This window comes from Equus quagga, chromosome 5 (assembly GCF_021613505.1).
Source record: "Equus quagga isolate Etosha38 chromosome 5, UCLA_HA_Equagga_1.0, whole genome shotgun sequence".
Taxonomy (NCBI): domain Eukaryota; kingdom Metazoa; phylum Chordata; class Mammalia; order Perissodactyla; family Equidae; genus Equus; species Equus quagga.
Window position 1 is genome coordinate 112003411 of NC_060271.1, and position 26604 is coordinate 112030014.

Below are 26604 nucleotides of genomic sequence, written 5' to 3' on the forward strand. Positions count from 1 at the left end.
TAAGAACATGTAATAGAAACTACAGGTAATTTAATTGGGGTAAAGAATGTTAATACATGATTATATAAAATACAAAGGGCTAATAAACATGGAAAATCTTCAATCTCAATTAAAAAAATCTATGAAAAACAAATTGAAATTAATCTGAGCAATGTGATAAAAAATCACACTTCATAGGAATACTCAAAACCACTAAGACTTTACAGACTATAATTTATTTCATTTATCAAAGTATTATTTGACAGTGACCACACTTACTCTGTTTAAAAGACTAAGGATGTGAAATAATCTAATACACACGTCACTGACATATTTACTTTCACGTAAAAATCACTACAGGAAATTAACATAAAGCAACACTTAACAAAGAAATTAATCAAGGAGACTGCAAAGTGTTTCAATCTTATGTAAAGTATTTCTAATATGCACACTAAATTTTCCAGCTATTTAGAGTCACAAGTCACCTTCCATGACAATAAGGCAATTAAGTTGTGAAACGCTTGCCTCCTACCTGGAAATGGGTTTTCTGGGAATTTTTTTTCACTCCTTCAAAATGGCTTAGTTAAGCTAGAAGACAAATAGAAGCCACAGGAATGGGAGAACAACAGAAAGAAAGAGAAAAAGAGTTTTGCCAAGGGCCGAGGAGGAAAATGCTTAGTTATGCCCCAGAAGTGAGACATGGGAAATGGAGAGCGCTTCCTTTCAAATTTCTTTTCTTTCAAATTTCTTTTCTCGGAGTAAAGTGCACCCTAATCTTCTCAAAATGCCTGTGTCATCTTCCTGTTTGAGTTAAGAACATCCTTCCTAGAAATATAATTAGGAAGGATTAGCTGCTGCATAAAGAGGCTTTGAACAAATTAAGAAAGAATGATGTCTCGCTTCAGATTCTGCCCATCAAATCTCCAAATACCAGCACTTGGCAAAGCACGAACCCCAGGCAAAGGAATAAAAGGCAGCACTTCAGAAGCAGTAAAAGCCATGCCTATGTCAAGAAGGCCCTAGAATGAGAATTTTTTAAAAATAAATTCTGTACCTGTGGCAAACAGTCCAGCTAACTTTTAAAGATTTAGGAAGAGAGGGGCTGGCCCGGTGGTGCAGCAGTTAAGCGCACACGTTCCGCTTCAGTGGCCTGGGGTTCTGCCACTTCGGATCCCACATGCAGACATGGCACCACTTGGCAAGCCATGCTGTGGTAGGCATCCCGCATATAAAGTAGAGGAAGATGGGTACGGATGTTAGCTCAGGACCAGTCTTTCTCAGCAAAAAGAGGAGGACTGGCAGCAGATGTTAGCTCAGGGCTAATCTCCCTCAAAAAAAAAAAAAGATTTAGGAACAGCTTCTACCTTAGTAGCTTACTATAATGAAGTAACTGTCACGTTTTCTTCATGAGACAGAATACGTTTTAACTAAGTGAATCTTGAAAATTTTGGAAGATGGAAAAAAAAACTGTACCTAATACATTCTTGTTCTTTTATCCACTGTGCTCAAATAGAGAGACAAGTATCTAGGATTAATTCTACTCACAGATACTGATATTAGTCAAATATTTCTTCTGTGTTTTGGGGAAAGCTAACTCCACGAATCACATCACTCTGGAATCATATGAACTCTAAGTGAAAAATAAATAAAATTTGCCTGAATGTCCCTGTTTGGTTTCTATGAGAGTTGAGCCAATCTTGCATCAAGGTTCAAACCAATTAATATTTAATTAAATACTCATGAGTACAAGGAAGCTCAAGCTCATAAACTAGATTTATAGTGTCAGTTTCAGTATTCTTCCCAAGAGACTGGCTGCCTGGGCTCTGCTGTCACTTTTTGTTTGTTAATGTGCCTTACGTCTATCACAAGCATTCTAGGAATTGCAAGGAACAAGAAGACTTGGCACTGCAAGGTCACGAAGACTGAGAGAATGGAACGAAATCTGATCAAGGAAAGAACCTTGGAACATTCCAAGATATATAGGATATACCCCTCATCACCTAGAGGAACGGGATGGCAGGGTGGGACTACTGTCCTGGAATGGTAAGTGGGATGACTGAGTGAACTTTTTGCCCACTCTGATCAGTGACTCATGGAACTGGTCTCCCTCAATAACTTTGGGGAAACTGAGGCAGCTTAGAACATAGGTTAATATCTGCATTCCTGCAGGGTCAGACTTTTGAATTCAGAGCAATCAAGTATCACCTACGTTTATTCATTCACCAAGGAAGTATTGTGCCAGGCAAAGTAAATCACACAAATGGAAATGAATGCTACAGAAGGAGGGGGTAGGGAAATATCATGCTATGAGAGCATCTTTCAGGGAGTAACAGAGGTATCAGGGAATGCTTCCCTGAGGAAACGGGGATCAGCAAAATGAGCAGGTATTAACGGGGAAGAGGCGCCAGTGCACGTGTGTGTCCTGGGGGAGGGGCAGGTGCAGACTGCAGACAGAGAAACCGTGTCAGGAAGAAGCTGGGCAGGGTCAAGGAGCTGTCTGTGACATGGTGACAGTTTGTTGCCTGTGTATGACAACAACCAGGGGATAGGGTGCAAAGTGAGACCAGGGCATCTGATGCCCCAGGAGTGGGGAACAAATCTTTATCCTTAGGGCACTGAGAAGCCAGTGAAGGCTTTTATGCAGAGCAGGGCAAGACGAGACTTCCATTTCAAAAAAATCCCTCTAGTTATGGACTAGACGTCACACTTCATCAAGTCCCAAGCACGTGGGATACAGGGGACAGTCAGAGTCTGTCCACCCCACTCATGGGAAAGTCCACCTAAGTCCAACGAGTAGAGGAACATTCTCCAATCCACTGTTTCATTTCACTCAGGCTTCCTGGTTCCTCCTGCTATCCTGTATAAACACATAAACATCTTGTCCAAAAATAGCAGTCCTGAAAAATGACAGATATTTTCCCCTGGATTAGCAAATCTAGGGTTTCTCTTCTCCACAGTGTTTAAGTACACATTCTTTCCACTTAGAAGTTCTTGCCTCCAGGACCATAGGATCAGCTACTTCTGCTAGGGCATCTCTAACACACTTGAGAAACAGAAAAATAGGTAAAAAATATACTCAACCTCAAGAACCTCAGTGAAAATATACCAACTCTAAGCATATTTACCGTATAAGTTATTTACCTTAGCTTTGTATTTCCTACTTGTGCATATTTTGTATAATGTGAGGTGTACTTGTCACCTCCCTCACACAGGACTCACGTCTTATAGGTTCTTTATTCTGATCCCAGGCAACTCTGAGGCAGAGAACTGCTATAAAAATTCAGTCTTAAATTTTAGTCTACACTTTGCTCAAACATAAACAAACTTTCAAGCCAAGGAAAACAAGGAAAGAGGATTTAGTGCAACCCCAGAGGCACCTTGGAAGGACTCATGGGCAGTATCTGTGGTATGCCAAATATATCCAAATGTAAGGAGGAATTTTTACGTTAATCTGCACAACACCCAAACTCAGGATCTCAAAGTCATTCTCACGTTTGGCATCAACCATGCGGGCCAGGCCTAAAGCTCACGGGTCCCAGGTGTCAGCCAATATTCTGTTCCAACTGCTTATCGGTGGATTCGTGCGTGTTTTAACCCCAGTTCTACTGTCAGTTTGCGACAAGTCGTCTGACAACTAATTAATTCAATTTTCAGTGCACAAATTCATTTCAACATAGAATAATCATATGGGAAACACTTGAACAGGCTCATTATTGAAGGGAAGGACATTCCTAGCCTTCTCCCTACTCCTCTCCACATCCGCCCACCCCTTCCTAACTCCCCCCAAGGAAGTTGCAATCAGAGTCCACAGGCCACTTTGTCTGGTGGGTGGGGCCATTGTATGTCAAAAGGTACTTACTTATGAGTGATGCTGACTTTTCAATCCCTAGTTCCATGAGCTAAGGGCATAAGGAGAGCCAGGGCCTCTTCTGGTGCCTGGCCATCTCTAGGCTCTTGACTTCTTGGTTTTCCCTCTGGCCCCCACCACAAATGCCTGAGTGTGCTGGTCCTGAGATTTCAGAGACGAGAACTAAGACTATACAACTATGTACCAGGAGGCTTTGGGGAGAAAAAGGAAAAAAATAAAATCTTAAAAAAAATAAATAAATAAATACTAGCTATTATTATTATTACATAGCACTAAAACATCATCCAGATATCTAGCAATTAAACTGGGGAGGAAGCTCTGGCCCAGCACTTGGCCCTTTTGAGTTGCAAACTCTGAGTTTCCACCCAATTCCTTATGTATCTTTCACCAGAACTTAAACCCAGTCAGCTGCCAGTTCTATCTCAAAACTACTCATGGCCAAGCTTTCCTCGTGGGACTCAGCAGGGCGCAGAAGGGTGAGGCACAAGCTATCTTCCCTCCTCTTCTCCTGCCTCTCCCAACCCCACCCCACGGTCCACTCTTAGTCCCACTCAGGAGGAAAAAGTTCCTTGCTACCAGTTCCTCAAACATCTCACGCCACCATTTTCCTCAGGTGCCTGTTTTTCTCGAATGACAAAATAGCGCTGACCAACAGATACCAATATAATCAAACTTTACAGGAAGGATTATGAAGTCTTTCTCAAACACCCTGACATTGCTATATCCAGGTGGGCTTGGTTATCTGATGTATTCACAAAGGTCTTCTTCTGGAATTTCCACATATACCTACCTACACAGCATTACTCATAAGCATTGCCTCATAAGAGGCAAAAACTGGGAAATTTCCAAACATCCATCAAGGGCAGAATAATAAATTGTAGCATATTCATATGATGGAACAAGCTTTGGCAATGTTAATGCAAATTACAGCCACACACAACTGCATAGATGAATCTCAGCCATAACATTGAGTGAAAAAATATGCTAAGATTCATTTATATATAGTTCAAAAACAGACAGAACTTGGGCCAGCCTAGTGGCATAGTGGTTAAGTTTACATGCTCCACTTTGGTGGCCCAGGGTTTGCAGGTTTGGGTCCTAGGCGTGGACCTACCACTCATCAAGCCATGCTGTGGTGGCATCCCACATAAAATAGAGGAAGATTGGCACAGATGTTAGCTCAGTAACAATCTTCCCCAAGCAAAAAGAGGAAGATTGGCAACAGATGTTAGCTCAGGGACAATCTTCCTCACACACACACACACAAAACAGACAGAACTGATCTTTGGTGTTAAAATTCAAGAGAGTAGCTCCCTTTGGGAGGAGGACAAGGGTAGATCCAGGAATAAGGGGGCTTTGCGGTGCTGGCAATGCTCTGCTCTTGGACATGGATGGCACTGACATGCGGGTGCTATCATTTTGGGATAATCACCAGGCTGTGGGCACTTCTGACTTGTGTACTCTTCTGTATGTAATTTCAATTTTTAAAAAGTTTAAAACAAATGCATATGAAATGACAAAATCGGTCATTGGTTCAAAATTTTAGTTCTCATCCCATCCTTAAGGTGTCATGAAACGAACACTAAAACCTTCGGATTGAGTTCCTTTTCTTGAACTTTCTACCACTTTCCCTTTTTTTCCACATCATAAAATAGGGATCAAAACCTTCATCTCATGGACTTATTTGGCAGATCAAATACTACAAGGAATGCAAAGTAGTTTGCAAAATGTTCAGGGCTTTACAAAGGCAAGCAGTATTATTCCAAGAGAAAAAGGTAACTCCTGTAATATAAATATTCATGGAACAATCCTCAGACAGGGATTTAGACATTATTAATATTTTTTTCTCAAGGCAAAACTCAAAACAAAAATGCATTAAACAAACATTTATTGTAACCCTTCTCTGCCTATGTAGATAAAGAGATGAAAGACTGGGTAGTGTGATGATAATGGAACCACAGGAAGCACAAAAGAGAAGGGGGGCGGTCGGCGGACTGGGGGGCTTTCACACTGAGAAAGGTCCCCCTTGTAGGCTGAGAGATCATTTAGGGAAACTGTCCATTCGAGCACTGACCATTTCCTTGGCTTCTTAGGTAAGTTCAGACAAAGTCTCAAATTTCAAGTATTAGTGCTACAAAAGGCTTAAAATTTCTCCCTAAAGTTTTAACTACTGGTGTAGTTTTATGAGTTTTTTTCCTTCAGGGGTAGTATAAGACTAGTCCAAACAAAGGGAATTATCTTACATTTTGTTGTTGATGTTGCTGTTTATTAGGAGAGAATACTTCAAGGAACATTCCACAAAGGCTCGCATCCTTGTAGATATCACAGCATATAGTTTTTTTAAGACACAACCACAGTGACAGGAAGCTAAGAATTGGGTAGAGATAAAGGACAGTGTAGTACCCTCTTCTCCATGGCACAGACATCACTCAACACTGCTTCCTATCAACTGACCCATGGTAACCATGAAGGACTCGCTTCTCAAGAACTTTGAAAGTGCAACCCATCATTTCAGTGTGAATTTAAAGGGCCTTCCCTATATTGAGAAAATATCTGGCATGCTATAAGCTCACTTGATAAATACAAAACGCATTTTAATTATCTCATCTTTTAAAAGAACATTTTCTACTTTGCTTCTTTTCTCTTCACCACATCACTGGGAAGAAGATGATGGAGAAGACGGATAGTTAATACCATTAGATAAATTCAGTCCCCTCAACTGGTTTGAGACAGGACAAAACTAATTCTTCCAGAGAAACTAACCACCACCCTTTGTAACATCAGGACACCACAAAATGACGAAAATAGCCATCACCAGGGAAGAAAACAGACTAGATGCATGTGAGCTCTTTAGATTTGACATCCGTATCCTGAGTAAAACCAGACTTCCTTCTCAAGCTCAAAGAGAGAGGACTGGGTACACTGTCTCCTACAAAAGTGCTTCCTCTTTACACAGTATAGATAACAGCTCCCCATTTGGCAAAGCAGTGGTCTTTTGTACCAAAATTCTTTAAACAACCAAAAGATATCAGCAGCTAAAGAAGGCCCCTTACAACCTCTGCCTTGTGGTTCCATGGTCAGTCCCTATAACACTCATCATGATCAACAAGAATAAAGACAGACATTCTACACAAGTCAAAACAGCCTCACTGAGCAGCACTAAGAGTTGAAAACAAACTTTCATGGGAAACTTCAACATATATGCGAAGAATAATATTGAGAGATGATGAAAAACCTCTGGAAAGCTGAACAGTTTTGAATTTTGCTCCTTTGTGGAGTCTCCCGGCCATAACTTATAAGCATGAATACCTTTTTACAGATAGGACTAAAGACAGACCCTGGATGCACCTGTGACCTAACAGTGGCAATTCTTCAATGAATATGTTGACACCTGCTGGTCAATAGCATCTGTAGGATGTAATTATGAGTGTAACCTGAAGTGTTACTTTGGCCTAAGGAATCCAGTATTATAAAGTGAAGTAAAAGTTCAAAGAATCAAAAAAGTGACTGCAAAAGCTTGTATACAGGAAGATGAGGCATCATTTGGTCTTTTCTTTAGCTCATGGAGTACCCATGATGTGGCCCACAAAACTGGAGAAAGGAACACCATAATAATAAAGTTCCATGAAAAGCATGAATGAAATTCCTAACTACAGCAATGACAATTGCCAGAATGCCCGGGGCAGGGTCTTTCCAAACCAATACTTGACCAAGTGGCCAGCCATGTACCACTCATACCCACTTGCTTTTAGTCCCTAATAAGGTACAGAGCATAATCTTGGCTATTCATCCATAAAGCTATGTCAGAGACCATCCATTCACCAAGCATCAATCACCTTCAAAGACCTTGGAGATCCATGACATTACCAAAGAAGTCTTCAAAAACAGCAGGATGGAAAGACCTCCACATCCTCCTTTTCTCCCACAGTCCCAAGCGTGTATCACACCTGATTCTCTTCTCCTTTGCCTCCCACGTTCAATTAGGTACCAAGGTTTTTTATTTACAATAGCTCGAGTTCACTTCCTTCCTCTACGTTACCAGCACTACCACACCCATTACAGGGACATCCTCCAATGACCACTGATTCTAACCTTCCAAGGCAGATGAAAAATCACAGCATTCTTCCTACTTGAAACTTTCCTTTGGTTTTTTTTTGTTACTCTTCATTACAGAAAATTTCAAAATATAAAAAGTAGAGAGAATTGTGTAAGAAACTTCCATGTACCCATCTCTAACTTCAATAATTATTCCCTCATAGCAAATTTTGTTCTCTCTATACCTCAACCCACTGGATAATTTCAATCAGAGCTCAGACATCATATAATTTCATCTGTAAATACTTTAACATGATTCTCCTCCTTACATAACTACAGTGCCATCATCACTGCCCCCAAAATCAATAATCATTCTTTTATATCATCAAATTTCCAATGTCAGCATTTTCACGATTGCCCTATAAATCATCATCGTTATATTTTTCTTTTATTTACAGTTTGTTTGTTGGTTTTAATCAGGATAGACATAGGCCAAAGGTGATTAGTTAATGTTTCTTAAGCCTCTTTTAAATGATAGGGGAAAAAAAGGTAATGGAGGGGGAACCTATTTTGTTTTATTGTGTCTATTTGGAATTGTTTTATTGAAATCTTAGTCTTTAACTTGGTTTTTAACCAATATTTAAAACCTTTTCTCACCACTAGTCTTCATCTATATCAAGCTGCAATCAAATCATCTTAAATGTGGTCATTTTTAAATATGTCCAGAAATTCTTTGATATTTCTCCCTTCAAAGAGTGCAGCTTAATTCCACTTCCTTTGAGGGTGGACTTGACTTAGTGACTCGCTTCTAATGAGTAGAAAAGGTGGCAGTGAAGGTGTGTCATTTTCAAGACTAAAGACTAAAAAGGCACTGAGGCCTTCTCCTTGCTCTCTCCAGTGTGGGATCACTCGCTCTGGGAGAAGCCAGCAGCCATGCTGTGAGGACACTCAGGCAGCTCTGCAGAGAGGTCCATGTGGAGGGGAAGGGAAGCCCCCTGCCACCAGCCAGTGTTGGAACTGAGGCCTCCTGTCAACACCCATGGGAGTCATCTTGGCAGTGGATTCTCCATGCCCAGTCGAGTTGAGCTGCCCCTGCTGACTGGAATCTCACGAGACCCTGAACCAGAACTCTCAGCTAGGTACCTCCTCCTGGATCCCTGACCCACAGAGACTATCAGTCAAGCGTGTTTTCCCACTAAGTTTTAGGGAGATCTGTTGCACAGCAACAGATAATACACAATACTGTCTGACATGACATCACTGCCTTTCCTGGAAATGCCTTTCTTCTCCAGTTCTTTGTGTCCAAATTTAACCATCTTTTCAAGCTCACAGACCACCTTCTCCAGAGCCATCCCAGGACCTCCACTTCCCCAACACTCCCAAATCTGGAAACAACTGCTCTGATTCCCTAAAGAACTTTGTATCTGATTCTAAGTCAAGCCGTCTAAAGTTTGGCCAAAGGTAAAACCAATTCATCTAATACTCACCTGCCTAAAATGTGTAGTTTTAACATTACAGTTTTACTAAAATAGCTGTTCCTCAAACACGCCAGGGACACTTCCGCCCCAGGGCCTCTGCCCCGCCCCCACATATCTTCATGGCTCATGGTTTACCTTCTTCAGGCCCTTGCTTAAATGCTACCTGCTCAGCAGGGCCTTGCCCGACAGCCTACTGAAACCACCAGAGCTCTCACTCATTCCCACCCACACACCCCCAGCACTCCCCACCCATTATTGCAGTTTTATTTTCTTCACACACTTATCACAATCTAACATAGGTTTACATATGCCACTTATCAATCATCTCTCCATCGCCAGAGTGTAAGCACCAGGAAGGCAGACATTTTAACTGTTCAGAGCTACATCCTGAGCCCTAGGACAGTGCATGGTACATAGAATGTGCTCAATAAAAACTTGCTGAATAAATGATCAAGACTGCAGCATTTCACACACCACAGAATGGATGTAACACTAACTAAATATTTTGATATTTTAGGTGTCTTACGTCTACAAGCATTTTAAGGAGGCTTAATCAATCTCTTCTTTCACTAGATAAAAACAAAACAAAACCTTGAAACACCCTAAAGTAGGTAATCTTAAAAACAGATAACTTTAAAATTGCTACATTTCTCAAAAATAGCTGAAATGGTCCTATCATATGTGCTTCCTTGGCAGTTTGGTTAAATATGATTTCAGGTGATCATGTCATTACCTAATGTCATCAGTGGGCCAACTGTGCTCCTTCCTTTGCATCCCTCTCAAGTTATAGCTCATCTATCACTTCAAAATCTCCTTAAGAGCAGAAGTGGATGTTGTACATCTTAATATTCCCTGCAGTACCCAGATAACAATGCAACCTATAAAAGTTTACTAAGAAAAATATCAGAATTGTTAGCATCTTAAGCTATTTCTTCTCCTTACCCAAAAGCACCCAGTAGGCACACCCATATACCCATGCCTGTAACAATGCTATCATAAAAAGCATCTTCACTCAGCAGATGAAGTCTCTGAAGCAAATTATCCAATGACTTTTATTTTCTCAAAGCCCAGTTAGAACGGAAACCTTAGCCTCCTCTTTGACTCACAAGGTTGTTGTTAAATTACTCTGCTGCTACCAAAAAAAGAAGGAAAAAAAGGTTCCTCCTTTATCGGACATCTGACATATGGTTCTTATGAACAATCCATATATACACAACACAGAAGGTCAAATTCTAACAGCGGATGGTGACAGTCAAGATAAATGATGTCACTTGTAAAGTACTTCACAGTTTATATAGGTAATAATACTAAAAAAAATTGCAATAAACAGTAATCTGACTCTTGATTGCCAAGGCATAGTTCAACACAAAATCAGTCTTTGTTTTTAAGATCCAGAACAATGCTGGAAGAGAGATGTCTAGCTATGATATCATCAAAGCTTTACATCATTTCAAGGATACACAGTTACATTTATGTTCTGGCACAAAAAAACATGACTATCCTTTAGAGAAGAGGTCAGCAAACTACAGCTCACAAGCCAAAGTTGGCCCAGAGCCTGTTTTTGTATGGCCCACAAGCTAAGAATGATTTTTACATTTTTAAATGGTTGGAAAGAAATCGAAATAATGGATGACGTGAAATTTATAAGAAATTCAAATTTCAGCATCCATAACATTTTACTGCAGCGGTCACACTCACATTTACACATCATCTACAGCAGCTTGTGTGCTACGACAGCAGAACTGAGAAGCTGCAACAGAAACCATATGTCCCACAAAGCTGAAAATGTTTACTCTCTAGCCCTTTAAAGAAAAAGTTTGCAACCTTCAACTCAGGGCATGGATGCTGGATCCTGACTGCCTTCATTTAAAGCCTAACACTTATCCTCCTTATTCTGCCTCCATTTAAATCCTAACACATTATTATTACTCACTTATTAACTCTGTGACCTTGAACAATTTACTTAACCACTCAGTACCTCAGTTTCTTCATCTGTAAAATTGGGTTAATAACAGTACCAGCCTTTTGGGGTCATTGTGAGTTGTAAATTAATACATCCAAAGCCTTTGAAATAGTACTTGGCATACAGTAAGCCATTACTAAGGATTAGTTATAGCTACCATTCCTTCTTCTTGAGAGCTGCAGGATGTGTTTTCTAATTGAAGTGCTAGCAAAGTGGTTAGATTTCAAACTAGTCTCCCAGATCTATTTATCACAGCAGAACAGAAGCATGAGATAAGAAGAAACGAGAGAAAAATGAAGAAAAACAGAAGATTAAGGAGAGAAGAAGAGGAGACAGGAAAAAGTTATAAGAACCCCACTCAGCAGGGAGAGTAGGTGGCCTATTCAAGAGGGAAGCATCAATTAGGATAATTTCATCTATAGTAACAGATTAAATAACTTCTGTGGGCTGACTGGATACTAATCACCATGTGGAAGCTATGCTTAGGCAGGGGAAAGCATCTGGAATTCTAAGCAAGAGACTTACAAACGAAGTGCTGGGTCAAGCCCATTTTTAAGTTGAGAACTTCCTGTATTTTACATTCCTAGACAAACGACAAGTGATAGTTGCAGTAAATTCTGAATCTGGTTATCCATGGGGAGTAGCTAATTAAAAGGAAACCATTTGTAGAAGGACCCTGTGCAGCCGAGGGGCCGCTCCTAAGGTAACCCAGAGGAGGAAGGGACAATCGTTCTTATCCATGAGTTCTCATTTTGTTCAGAACAGCACTCACTTCCTAACGCTAAGAAAAAACCATGTTCCCATAAATAGAACACAAGCTCATTCACCAAAAATGGACCTGCATGGCAACTGGGAGGTAAACATGGTGTTTATAGAAGATACACTTAACCTGCTACCGAGGTGGAGAAATTCTCTTTCAAAAAGTGAGGACTCACTCTCGTTTGAATACCTTCTCTGTGCAAAGCTGAGTTCCTACCTTTTCCATATATCTTTAAAAATCACACTCACTGTTTCTTTTTAAATTATTATTTCAAAACTCTAGAGCACCCCCCACCCGAAAAAAGTATTTGTTAACTCACAACTCCACCACAATCAAACAGCTATCTTTATTTTTCCCTTCCAACCTTGATCCCTATAATCCTCACTATTGCTGTGGTTTATGCTTATGGTAAACCTTCCCTGCAGAGGCTAAACACACATATCAAATATTTTTAAGAGACTTGATGTGTCAGCATAATATGTAAAGCCTTAAGGAAAGGAAAGAAACACATTATTATCCAAGTGATTTCTGCAAACGGTGCAGGAAAAGGAGAGTGATTTAAAGCAAGGCAACAAAGAGATAATTAAGATGCTCCCAGGCTAGAGGCAAGTTCAAAACACTCACTGAGAATGTATTTGCTGGGAGAGTCCTACTGAAGGCTTTGGCTTGAGGGTCAAGGTCATCTGGGCCATGGGACTGACTCTTGGGAGAGTGTCTGCCTTCTTAGATGAAGTGTGCTTTGCTGCTGGCTCAGAAGGGACCCAGGAGGAAGCAGCTCCGGGACTCTGCCCTCCAAGGACTGGTGATGAAGTGTCCTGGGCAACTGTTGTCTCACAGGCTTGGCCCTTGGTCCCTGGTTTACACACACAGAGTTGAGGCCGGAGACACATCCCTCCATTCTGGCACGGTGGGACACAGCTTGCTGCAGAAAAACAATATAAGACACAGCTTTGAAGGAAAGCATTGTAGACTTCAGTAATTCTTCCAAAGGCTTAACAGTAAAATCAGGATGTTCCCCAATAAAATAAAACCACAGTTAAAGACACGATGACAATGATGACAGCTAACATTTATTAACAGCTTCCTATGTGCCAGGCACTGTTCTAATATATAGCAACAAATTTAATCTCCAGCAACCGCCTGAAGTAGATATCTCGCCCATCTTACTGATGAAGAAACAGACACAGGGATTATCTAATTTGCCAAAGGTCAAAGAATTACTAGTAAATAGAAGAGATGGGATTTGAATCCAAGTGAACTGGCTCCAAAGTCATCCTTCTGAACCACTTTACCACAGCTGCCTCTACAAGGAAAACAAGAAAACGCTCTGCTCTTCCTTTTAAGTTGTGTTCTGTGGCTTAAGTTTAAATTTTAGGTATCCAAACAAGATGTGGTAAAAAACAAAAGCCCAAGCCCAAAAAAAGCTCAACTACAGACTCCACCTTGCACAAACTATGAGAGCTTGGAAAGACTGTTTAGTCCAACCCACTTTTTTTTACATAAGAAAAACCAAGGGCAGAAAGGTAGAGTCATCCAATACATACTTTTATACTTAAAAAAAAAAAAATGCCAGTACACTGTACACCATCCCTAATTTTATAAGGAAAAGCAACCAAAAAGAAACAACCTCTTGGGGCTGGCCCAGTGGCATAGTGGTTAATCCCGTACGCTCCGCTTCAGCAGCCCAGGGTTTGCTGGTTCAGATCCTGGGTGCAGACCTACACACCGCTCATCAAGCCACGCTGTGATGGCATCCCACATACAAAATAGAGGAAGAATGGCACCGATATTAGCTCAAGGCCAATCTTCCTCACCACCGCCCCCCAAAAAAAGAAACCATCTCTTTATCTCCTACTTGCCAGGATGCGAGTACTTTCAATCATCAGACTTGTGGGTCAAGTGGAGTTTTAAAGTGAGCAGTACTCTGGGTCATGGGTAAGCGAGGGCTTTTATCATAGGCAACGCCCCATGGGATTTTAGATGTTACTGACTTGTTTCATTAGGTTAATGTCATAGTCCTGTGGACATGATTCCTTCAGTCCTTTATTTGTCCAAATATATTTATTTGTGCCAACCTATTGCTATCAGTCCACTTTTGACTCCAATTCTTGGTCTTGTGGCAGATCACAATACTAAATCTCCCACAAAATTCAATGCAAGATGGAGTCCACAAAATAATTACAAAATAGCTGAGAGATATGAACCAGAGAGGAGGCTCAGTTATGGAAAAGCCAAATGACCAAGACCTGAGAGCCCTAAAACCTCCTGATTTTCTATAAAAGAGAGAAGATACTTTTCCCATCTTCCTAATACAATTCCTATTACCTACAGCAAATAATGCCAAGAAACGGCCCTCAAGAGTCAGAACACTAGGGTGAGAAATTTTCCAAAAGTTGGGGAGTATTCTTAAAAAAAAGAAAAGAAAAATGCAGCCAGCTGCCTAGGCGACCTTAGGGTAAGTTACTTAACCTTGGCCTCTGCACCTATATGTGTTTGGGGACAAGGGAAGGGCAGTAGCTGCTTGTTCTAAAATAGCCCCCAAGGGCTCTTCCCATATTAGGCTTCTAGAATTCAAACTCAAAAGCTATGCACTTCTAGAGTTCACGATTCTAATTTATCAGCGTTTCCCTGGCTGACTGATGATCATCAGGTCCTACTCAGCCATGGTTATTAATGGAATGTCACAGGAATGGAAAGGGGCTCCACCCAGAGAGAGCAGAAGTGGCCACGAGAGGGGACTAGACTGGGCTCTCAGAGCTGAGCCTCTGCCAGAGATCACCCCCCACCCCCGGCACTTTCATGTATACATTCTCTTCATGCTTTCAATTAGGAACGTGTTTCAGTTTAACATCTGAGAATGATTTCCGCTTCTCTTCCCTCCCAAGGTGTACTGCAAAGTCTACTCATCTACCAGGAAGGCTGCACAGAGCAGCTTACAAAAGCTGGTACCTAGATGGAGGCCGAGGACTGAAATCTTTCAAAATATCACCGAACCTGTGTATCGAAGGACACGGAGGGATTCGAAGGGTAAAAGGGTACTGATTTCTTTTTTTTAATTTTTCTAATTTTGCACATGGGAGGGTGAGGGGGACAGGGAAAGAATAATAAAAGATAAAACACTTTAAACTCACAAAAGTCTTCTACTGGAAGAAAAAGAACACGTTACATAACGGATTGACTCTATACAATACCACCCTTTTCCAGTAAATTTTAAAAGGACGATAAGAGAATGACTAGACAATTTTCTCTTCCACCTACCCCAGTGAGGCTGAGGCCACAGCCCCCTGGAGCATGCAGACAGGAGAGGCTGGCTTGAAGAGGGGGCCAGATTCCTAATTGCCAAGACAAGGCCCTCATGTGACACGAATAGCAAATCTCACGTCCCGCCAGCAGATTTTATCCAGCCATTTTTCCTACGAAATTTGGACCTCATGCAGCAATGGTTCTCACATGGCACTTCTCCTGCTGCTCAGACCAGCAGCGGCATCACCTGGCAGCTCTTTCAAAATGTACATTCTCAGGCTGCCCCAGGCCTGCTAAATCCAAAACGGGAGCCCAGCAATGTGACCGCCCTCCAGGTGAGTGTGATGTGCACTCAGGTTTGAAAAGCACTGACACGCGCCATTTCAAACTTCACCATCTCCCACCAGCAAGTTTTTGAGAATTTGTATTTTTACAATTGTAAGTTTGGTGATTTCACACTACCATTGCTTTCAATTTATTGAATTCTTGCTGTGATAAGAGTGTTTATCTTGCCCTTTTATTTTCACTGCAAAAAATAAAAACTTTTCCAAATTCTCAAGATAATTATGGGTCCCTCCCAAAAGTTTATACATTTGTGATCATCTACTTCACAGCCAACGTAAAAATGTGTAGGCATTTATGAGAAAACTGTTATTCTAAGTGAGGTGTTGAACTATATGGAATATTATAAGTAAATGTTACAGAAGTACTTTAAAAATGTTTTTTTTCCACCAGTTGATTCTGTGTTTGCCTGGCCAAATGTGCTTCAACACAGTGAGGAAACACTACATCAAGATCTTATCAGTGGTTTGGGCTGTGTTTCTCAAGCTTTGCTGCGCATTAGAATTACCTGGGGAGCTTTTAAAATTCTCAGAACCCAGGCCTAACTCCAGGCCAACTGAATCAGAATCTTGGGGGCAGGGAGGCTCCGGCATCAGTAATTTTTCTTTTTTTTTTTTTTTTTTTTAGCTTTCCAGGTGATTGCGATGCGCAGCCAGGCTTGAGAACCAGTAGGTTAGGGAACAAAATCCTAATCCAGGGACTTGCTGACAGACTAGTCTTCCTAAAATGCAGCTCTTTGAATTCCTTCTTCATTCAAAAACTTTCAACACATTTTAGCTGCCCATGAGATATATTCAAGACCCTCTACATCTGGTCCCAATAGGCCTTTCCACCCTCATTGCGCCCTGGTCCCTCCCTGCAGAAGCTTGCCACTCCTCGCCTTGCACACAGGGTGCGCTGTCCTGGAACACAGGCCCCTCAAGCTCTTGTGCATCTGAAACCTCCTCCTTCTCTATGAAGTCTTTCCCAAATGCCCGCCCACCCCTACCATGATCTTTATATCATGTGAACTCCTGTCGTGTTTTCATCATTCCCTTTACATTTTGCAGGTACTGTCACAGATCATCATCTTTTAACAAACTCATTTCTTATTTCCCAATTAGATTATAAACTGTAAGGCCAGTTAACTGGCTTATGCAGAACTTCTTGTACCCTAGGATGGCAGCCTGAGCCTCACCTTGGTTGATTAACTGACGTGAAAGCAGAGCCACTCCTTTGCAAAGGATGCTGGGATGTAAGAACATTTGCAAAGGAAAGATCATCAGTGGGCTCCTAATCATTACATAATAACGTCTCCACCTCCAGACTTGGTTTGCGTGTTGTTCGATCAGTCTCCAATCCTCCAAAGATATTTTTTAATCAAAACTAATATTAAAATATACCCTGCTAATATGCAATGTCTGAAGTGGCATTTAAAAGTACATTATAGTTCCTTACTAAAGAAAAAGTTTTAGAAGCCCAGATCCAATGTGTTCTAGAAGAACTCTAAAGGGTAGAAACACTCCAAAACAAACTAGTCAAGGACTAACAGAAGAGAACATCACAAACGGCTGGTAGGAGCTGTGACAAGTCACCCAACCTCCAGTACAAAAGCGCATTAAGGGAGTCAGCGTAAGAAGTTCAGGTACAGTAGACAAAAAGAGCTTCTGAGAGAGACTCAGTTTGTGAAAAGGAACCAGAGAGTTCTGAAGGGAGGGCGGCCACAATTCATAAGGTAGCTGATCCAATAAAAGTACTTCTGCTCCAGATGAGCACAGGGAATGAACCCTGTAACTACCCCCTCCCTCTACTCCAAACACAGAACAATGATTTTTTTTTAATTTTTCTAACTTAAAAAGATGGATTTCCACAGCTGGCCATGATGGAATAACTGTAACCAAACAAAGCCTTTTTGCCGTAAACAATTAGAAAACTGGATGAAAGATACAAAACAACTGTTTTCAGATACCGGGCAACTGGCAACAAGCGACTGTGAATCCTCCGAGAAGGAAATCAAAGAGGTGAGGCACCATCACCCCAACTGCCCATCTGCCGGCGGCTGGAATCTGCAGGTGAGAGTCCTGGAGAGCAGAGACCTGCACACAGAGACAGCCCAGAGACCTGCAGAGGCTGCCCTGAGCCTTCGCCTGATGCTAAGCTGCAGAGGCGAGGGGCGGAACATCCTGAGGCCAAACACCCAGGCCCGTGAGCTGCAAACACCAGTCCAGACCTGCCAGAGTGAGGCCACTCAGCAGAGACCCCAGAATTAAGCTCCTTTTAAGAGGAGAGCAAAACCTCAATATTGACATCAGGCAAGAATAGTACACAAAAGAAAACTAGCACACAAATCACAGTTGTGAATATAGATGCAAAATACCTAAATATTAGCAAATCAAATACAGCAGTATTTCAAAACAGAAAAGCAAGCAGAATTCCAGAAATATAAGAATGGCTTTAATGTCAACAAATCTATCCATGAAATTCCCCATGTTAAAAAACTGAATGAGAATTTATTTCAATGAGTGCAGAAAATCTTCCAATCAAACAAAAACTGCTGGCAACTAGGAATACAAACGGATTTCCCCATTCTGGTAAACAGTGCCTACAGTAATCCCCACAACAACTGGCACACCAAAACCTATAGCAAATATTATGAGGAAACTGTAGAAACATTTCTATCAAAGTTGGAAACAAGCTTAAATGCCCTCAATAACCTCCAGTGGTCAATGTGGTATTGCAGGTCCCAGCCAACATGGCAAAACAAGAAATAAAAGGTCTAAGAATCATGAAGGAAGAAACAAGTGTAAGTGTACCATTATTTGCAGTTTACCTAAGGGTCTATGTAGATAATCCAAAAGGTTCTACAAACCATTGTAACTGATAAGACAATGTGGTACTGGTTCAGAGAAAGAGAAACAGATCAGTGAAATTTAACGGAAGGCTTAGAAACAGACTCAGATAGAAATGGAGGCTTGCAACATAATGGAGGAGATATAACAAATCTGTGGAGAAACAGTGGACTACTTAATAAATGGAAAAGAAACAGCCATCCATCTAAAAGAATTAAAATTAAATCCCTACCCACACAAGAATATAGATTCTAGCTCTTTAAAACCTTTAAAAGAGAACATGAGAGACTATCTTCATGATTTGGCGTAAGGGAGAATTTCTTAAATGTGAAACAGTAAGTAAAAATCAAAAAGGACTGATGTACTTGACTATATCAAAATTTAAAAGACCATACACAAAGTTGAAAGACAAATGACAAAGACACTTGCAATATATTTAACAAAGGACTAGTAAACAGATATATAAAAAAATTCCTAAAAATCAACAGAGAAAAAAATAGACAAATGATATGAATTGGCTATTCACAGATGATGAAATGTGAGTGTCAAATAAACATGAAAAAATACTCAACCTCTCTAATTATCAGAGGACTGCAAATCAAAAAAATACTGAGATGCAATTCCACACTCAACAGACCGGCACTAAGTCTGTTACAACCACGTGTTAGCAAAGATACAGGGAAACGGGAACTCTCATTTACTGCTCGTGGGGGTATATTTTACACTCATCTCTGTGAAACACAATTTGGCAATAACTAGCAAAGTTATAACGTGAAATCCCTAATACCCAGCAATTTCACTTCTAGGCTGTCATGTGCTTAAGGAGACATATACAGGAATGTCCACAGCACACCAATTATAGTAGGAAAATATTGGCATTGATAGATGAATTGATAAGCAAACTGTGGCATATTCGTACAATGGAATACTATACAGCAGTCAAAATCATAGTCTAGATCTATACCGAGCAACATGGATGGATCTTCAAAATAACGTTGACTGAAGAAAGCAAATTACAAGATGCCGCTTTATGATACTGTTCTTTATATGATATTATAACTGTCCATGTAATTTTTTTAAATACATAAAAGAATATTATTTGTTTTTATGGATACATATGAAATCGACAAAAGCATAAAAACATACTGGATTCACTTAAAAAAAAAAGACAAGTAACAAATATAACAACTAGACTGGTATCAACTGTGGGTAGCAGATACATAGATGTCTACTATTGTATTATTCATACTTGTCTGTATATTTTTCAATTTTTCAAAATCAAAATAATTTTTTAAAATCCAACAAACGACAACTGAGAACTGATGATCGTTAAAACCTGTTCCTCAGGCACAAGGTGAAGGAGTGATGATGGGTACGAGGTTGATCGAAAGTGGCAGAAATTGCTGCCATAATAATGATGAACCCAGTGGGCAAATCCTGGGCTGCAGAAAGCTGACATTAAGACCTGGGTGAGCAGGACAGGCAAAAAAATCCTAGTCCATTCTGACTGCCAGGATGGTCTTCCAAAAACACTCTTTCATCACTTGAAACAGTCAAACTCGCCCCACACAGTAAATACTCTCAGATTTCTTCCATATTTGAATCTTACTCCAGTTTGACAAGCTGATCCTAACGTTCTTTAAAAGTTCAGTGATTGTATTTTTAGGAAGTAACCCATGCCCTGAAGCTCAGCCTCTATTGCTTTTAATTCTAAAAAAGTAACTCTTGGTTATATTTAAAACTTCGTCCCAGCCCACACAGGGCAAACAGTGTGACTCTGTGCCCCTTGCTTTTCTCTGCAAACAAGTTGCAGCATGTCTACCCCATGTGTCCGGGGGAGAAATGTGAGTCTAACTGTGTCTTCTGTGATCAGAGACAGCAGGTGAGAAATTGCTTTGCTGTGTGTGTCTTCACAGTAATTCCCAGCTGCCCTTTGAAGTTATTCAATAACACTAAGTGTATCAGATCACAAGAAACATAGCATGAGGTCACACATTTTAGTCTACTCTGACTCTGTCTGCTCCTTGTACCAAACCCAAATAAATACTGTTCTTTCATAGTAAATGTCACTGGGTCCGCCTCCTCCAAAATCCCTAAAGAGCAAAAAATATTAGTACAACATCCAAATGCCTTTTTTGAATATCCAGCCTTGTGGAATAATGAAGAAATCCACTTAATTGAATTTTCTGGATAGGTAAACCATGCACCAACACAGTTATTAACCCTTATGGTTTGTGATCATTATGAAAATCCATGTGAAATATCTCAGGGGTGCGGGTGTGCTTTCATTGTTCTCTCTCCTCTAAGTCGGGCTGTCAAGAAGCACAGGCTTTCTCTCACTCTTTCTACGCCATTCACTTTTTTAATCTACTCTCAAGTGACAACTTAACCAAGCAGATAGTCAGATGGTTGAGCACAGCACAAATTACACGGAATACAAGTCACAGAGGTTGTGTGCAGAATCTCATGGCTCGATTACGCCGGGGTTTAATGCCTTTATGTCAAGTACTGAGCCCTCATCTGCCTAATTCCCCAGGATCTGTGTTCTGGAAGGCTGGGGTTCTCCAAGCTTGAGCTCAGCAGGACTGGCTTGTTACCATGTGATTTAATTTAAAAAGAGGTGGTCAGCTGGGGCCAAACACACCCCTCCCAATGCCATCAATAACTGTGAAATCATTCACGGAGTATAACATAATTAAGTCATAAGTCATGTAATGAAAAACCACCAGCAGTTTTTCTGGATTCTGCTCTGGTCTTATTACTGCCGTTTTATAAAGTGGTTTGTGTTTTTCTAAGTCCACGGAAAAAAAAAAAAAGGAAAAAGTTAAAAATATCTACAGTTTAAACTATGTAAACATTTAATTAAAAATAGCAAAAGAGAAAAACCAGAAAGAGATTTTCAGAAAATGCTATTACCTACAAAGAATTAATAAAAGTCATCTTTAACAAGTTAAGACCAAAATCCAAAAAGAGAAAAAAGGACAGAAATAGGCAATTAAGACAAAAGAAAATGCAATTAGTAATCAAACTTGTGGAGTAATGTCCAAATTAATTAAGTCATCAAAAGAAATGCCAACTACAACAAGGAGATAAAATATTATGGTTGCTGAATTTTTTTTTAAAGACACAAAAATATTAATACAAAGATGATGGTAAAACGGTACAGGTGGGTTAGAAAGCAGTTTAACAACATGTTTCAAATATTTCAGTAGCCTCACTTCTAGAAACTTAACCTAAGTCAAAAAAGGAAATAACTACGCGCATACATATGTCCAGCTGTCCACAGCAGTGTTATTTATACCAAAGAAAAATTCAAAAGAAGCATACAGGTTAAGTAGAGTATGGAATTAGAACCATTCAACATTAGAATTACAAAGTGATGCTAAAAGTTTAAATGTTGATACTATTAGTATGAAAAAAAAAATGTTATTTCATTTTCCAGTCAGTCATGCATTAAGCGCCTTCTCTAATAATAGTATAATTTTATTTTGTGCACCAATGCTAGTATATATATATGATAAATACAAACCTTGGGTTTTACAGACTGTAAACTATTATGCACAGACTATTACTATAATGGACATCTTCATAGTTATTAGAAGGCCATATATTACTCAATAATAAATCTATAATCTCAGTGAAATCCCATCATATTACGTTTCTTTATTCATTATGTGAACATTGAGCCCCTCCCCGTTATATCCTAGCCCTGTGCCAAGAAGAGTGGATACAAAGATGAAGACAATAAATTTCCTGCTATCAAGGAGATTAGAGTCCAGCAGGGAAGACAGACAAGTGTAGAAAAAAAGTCACCATACACATCTGTCTTGGAATATAAAGGTAGAGAAGGAATGAGAAATGAGGAGCCCTAATTGACAATCAACAAATATTTGTGAATTATTATATTCGAGGGACCAAAAAGGATACAAAGAATCCTTAGAATGGTTTGTTTCCATGAGGAGCTATAACAGGCCCCCTGCCCAAGCTCACCTACTGATGGAAGCAGGCAGTGGGGTGAGATAAGGCTGGGCGCTGGAGTCACACAGATGTGAGTCGGACCCCCACTCCCCAGCTGTGTGCCCTTGGGCTAGTTGCCAAGTTTGACCTGCACCTTAGTCCTTCACTCAACAAACTGAGTGACAAGTTTCTGCTCATTTTGCCCCAGGCACAGCCACATGCCCTATGACCACAACTGTAGACAGGAAAACACCATCTCTGCCCCATGGAACTCATGGCCCAGCCAGAAGACCAAAAGGAACAGTGATCATAATCACTACCAACATTTTGGAAAGAGCAGAATGGTGTGCAGTGGGGGCCCATCTCTATGGGATTTAGGGTACTAGGAAAGACCTCCCTGAGATCATGAACTTAGTATCAGATGTGAAAGCTGAGAGAAATAAAAAACACATAGGCCTGGCCAAAGAGTGTGGGGCCAAATGTTAGTGGTGAAACCTGCCACAAAGCCATTAAGAAGCAAAACGCAAATTGACTCTGATTCAGGAATGACTCTTCATGAGAGATGAGGTTCGGGGAGGGGGGGATGGCAAAGGAATTACAATATATTTTTTTTTTTTGAGGAAGATTAGCTCTGAGATAACGTCTGCCGCCAATCCTCCTCTTTTTGCTGAGGAAGACTGGCCCTGAGCTAACATCCGTGCCCATCTTCCTCTACTTTATATGTGGGACGCCTACCACAGCATGGCTTGACAAGCAGTGCGTAGGTCTGTACCGAGGATCGGAACTCGAGAACCCCAGGCAGAGGAAGCGGAACGTGTGAACTTAACCACTGTGCCACCGAGCCAGCACCAATATATTCTTGAATATGATGCTGATCCAGTATGATTTAATGTAATCAGCAGAGACATTATCCTGTAAATCAGGAACAAAACATTGATGCCCATCATCACCACTGTAACTGAACGCTGTTCCAGATGTTCTAGTCAACTCAGTAATACATGGAGCAGAGGTGTGCCATGAGACAAGGCACCGCTCCTACACCGCCCAGGGGAGTGTCCACGAGTACAGACTTTCCATAAAGCAACTGGCCATATTTTAGGATCAAGCCCTAAAAACACACATGCCTGCTTGTGTTTTATCATTCCTAATCCAGGAAATTTTATATTCAAAAATATCCACTGCAGTAGACAATCAATGTGGTAAAAAAAAAAACAGAAACACTCTACCCATAAAACAACAAGGAATAGATAAAAATCATGGAATGTGATAGTTATTCAAAACAATGTGTAAAAGACATTTTTAATGCCTTGGAATAAAAAACCTCCCACTCTCTAGAACTCATTCCAATGAGCCTTGCACCCCCAGCTGTCCACCAAATCTGCTCTTGTCAGAGTCGCCAGTGACCTCCAGGGTGCAAATTCAACAAGCCTTCTTCCTTCTTGACCAAGAGCAGCGCTGGCCACGGTGCTCAGTGCACCCTTCCTCACCTCCTTCCTCCCTTGGCTGAGCTGTCACACCCTGCCAGCCTTCTCCATTCCTTACCCTCAACCTCTCCTCAGTCTCCCTCTGGCTCTTCTTTCTCTTCCTGATCTCCAACTGTTGACATTCCCCAGGGCTTCTTGGTCCTTAGACTCTTCTGGTGATCTCATTCAGTCCCATGGCTTTGATTTCCATCCAGAGATCATGAATATCAGATTTGTGCCAAAATTTAGATCTCAGGCCTTGTCCTCCTGTCTGAACACCAGAGTTCCATGTCAAACTGCCTCCTCAACAGCTCCATGTGGATATCTAACTGGCTTCTCAAATTAAGATCATCTTGATTCCCCTCCCCCCACCCCAAACTCCACATCTGGCTCCTCCTTACTATTCATCTCCTTAAAAGGCACCTCCATTCACAGAGTTACTCAACAAGTATATCAGTTCCCCAGGAATGCTGTAACAGGTACCACAAACTGGGAGGCTTAAACAACAGAAAGCCATTAGGTCACAGTTCTAGAGTTTAGAAGTCTAAAATCAAGGTGTCAGAGGGGTTGGTTTCTTCTGAGGACTGTGAGAGAGACTCTGTCCCATTCCTCTCTCCTAGCTTCTGGTAGCCTTGAGCATTCCTTGGTTATTCCAATGTCTTCTCATGTCTTCTCTCTACGTGTGTCTGTGTAATATTGGATTAGCACCACCCCCACTCCAGGATGACCTCTTCTTAACTAATTACATCTGCAATGACCCTAATTCCAAAGCAGGTCACAGTCCAAGGCCCTGGGGCTTAAGACTTCAACACAAGAATTGGAGCAGGGGTAATATTTCAACCCAAAACACCAGTTGTCACCGTATTTCACTCTCCTCTTTCTCTCATTCCACACATCCAATCCGTCTCCAAATCTTGCTGGCTCTACATTTAAATACATCCCGAATCTAACTATTTCTCACCACCTTCCCTCAAACCGTTCTCCCAGCTAGCTAGTCCTTGCAGTCTGTTCTCACCAGGGCAGCCGAGGGATCCTGTTAGAACCAAAGGCAGATCACATCACTCCTCTGCTCCAAACCCTTCAGACGCTTCCATCTCAGTGAAATGCAAAGCCCTTATTTCTACAGCCTGCAGGTGTCTGCCACCTCTCCCATGTCATTTGCTGTGGCACGTGTCACCCTGGCTCCCCTGCTTGTCCCTGGGCACATCACTCCTGCTTCCACTGTAAGGCCCTCGCACTGGCTGTTGCCCACCTGTAATGTTCTTCTCCAGCTATTAACAGGCTACCTTCCTCACGTCCCTCAGCCTCCCTTGTGACTGTGCACTCCAAAACAGCAGCCTCTGGGCCTCGACTCCCTTAGTCAGCCTCATTTTTCTTCAATGCACTTAGCCCTACCCAACATTATATATTTATCTATTCACTGTCTGTCTCCCCCACTAAAATATCAGCTCCACAGGGAGAGAGACTATTTTGGTCGCTGCTTTTTCCCTTGGGCCTAGAATAACGTCTGGCTCATAGAAGATAATGAGTAAATGTTGAATGAATGAACATGTGAATGAAGGCTGAAAGAAAAATAAATGCTAACATGAACTGTTTATCTATGAGTGGTGAAACTATTCAAGTTATTAATTTTTTGCTTATATCATATTATACTTTCCAGATTTTCTACAATGGCCGATTATTACTTTCACAGGATGGCAAAAAAGTTAATTCACTTAAGGGCTAGTTTAAACGTACTTAAATTTTTAAGGGCTGTAATTTCTACAATCTAAACAATATGTGAGACAGAGTACCATACACTAGACTTTATGATAACTGTGCTATATTGGAACTTACATTATTTTTACTTTGAAACTTATTCCTAACATACCATGATTGGGTAATATGTCTAGCACTATTATTAACATGTTTAATCTGTTTGAAAAACTGACTTCTTTTATTTTCATCAACCAAAAATGTTAAACAAGAGAAGCTTTTCTGAAAATCAGACCAATAAAAAATAAGCTTTATAAGGCCAAAATCACTGCCAACTTGAGAATCAAGCATCTGAAATCTGGATTAAGATAAAGGGGAAAGAAAAAGACTGAGACAGAAAACATTACTTTGACTAGGGAGTGTCACCTGGTGGTAGAGCGACCATTGAAGCCAGGCAGCCCAAACCAAGCCTCAGCTCAAGACAGTGACTGGCTGTGTGCCTTGGGTATATTTGTTTCCTTCTTTGCATCTCAGTTTTCCCATCTGTAAAATGGGAATGATAACAAGGACAATTTATATATGAATTAAATTAACATATTCAAAGCGCTTAGGACAGTGCCTGGTTCAGGGCAGCATTAGACAGGTGTCAGCTATTATTATCCCGTGTACCAAATTCATCCCACGTGTGCCCCAAAATAGCCTTTAAGGAAGCTTTTGAGGAGGAGGTCACATCTATATCTGGAATAGAATTTTATTTCCACCACTGGAACTTTACATTTACCTAAAACAGCCTTTTACAATAAACCAAACATAATAAGCTACCTTTTATTCTTTCTTTCCCACACTTAATCATGCAGAATAAAGCTGTGGTGGCAACTCAGTGACAGAGAACATCATTAAGCTAAAATAAAATATTATATGATTGTTCTCATGCTCAAGACTCATATTTCCAAACTCATTTTCTTAACTGAGTAAAGAATAATAGCTACATGT

General features: G+C 40.8%; 1 protein-coding gene across 8 annotated transcripts in view; it reads right to left on the reverse strand.

Moving 5' to 3' along the window:
• Positions 1–26604, reverse strand: part of LTBP1 (latent transforming growth factor beta binding protein 1) — a 383440-nt gene that overhangs the window by 325509 nt on the left and 31327 nt on the right. For all 8 annotated transcript variants that reach the window (XM_046660943.1, XM_046660948.1, XM_046660942.1 and 5 more), the window contains exon 3: positions 12708–13005. In XM_046660943.1, coding sequence (XP_046516899.1) covers positions 12708–13005 — 298 coding nt within the window. The remainder of the gene's footprint in view (positions 1–12707; positions 13006–26604) is intronic.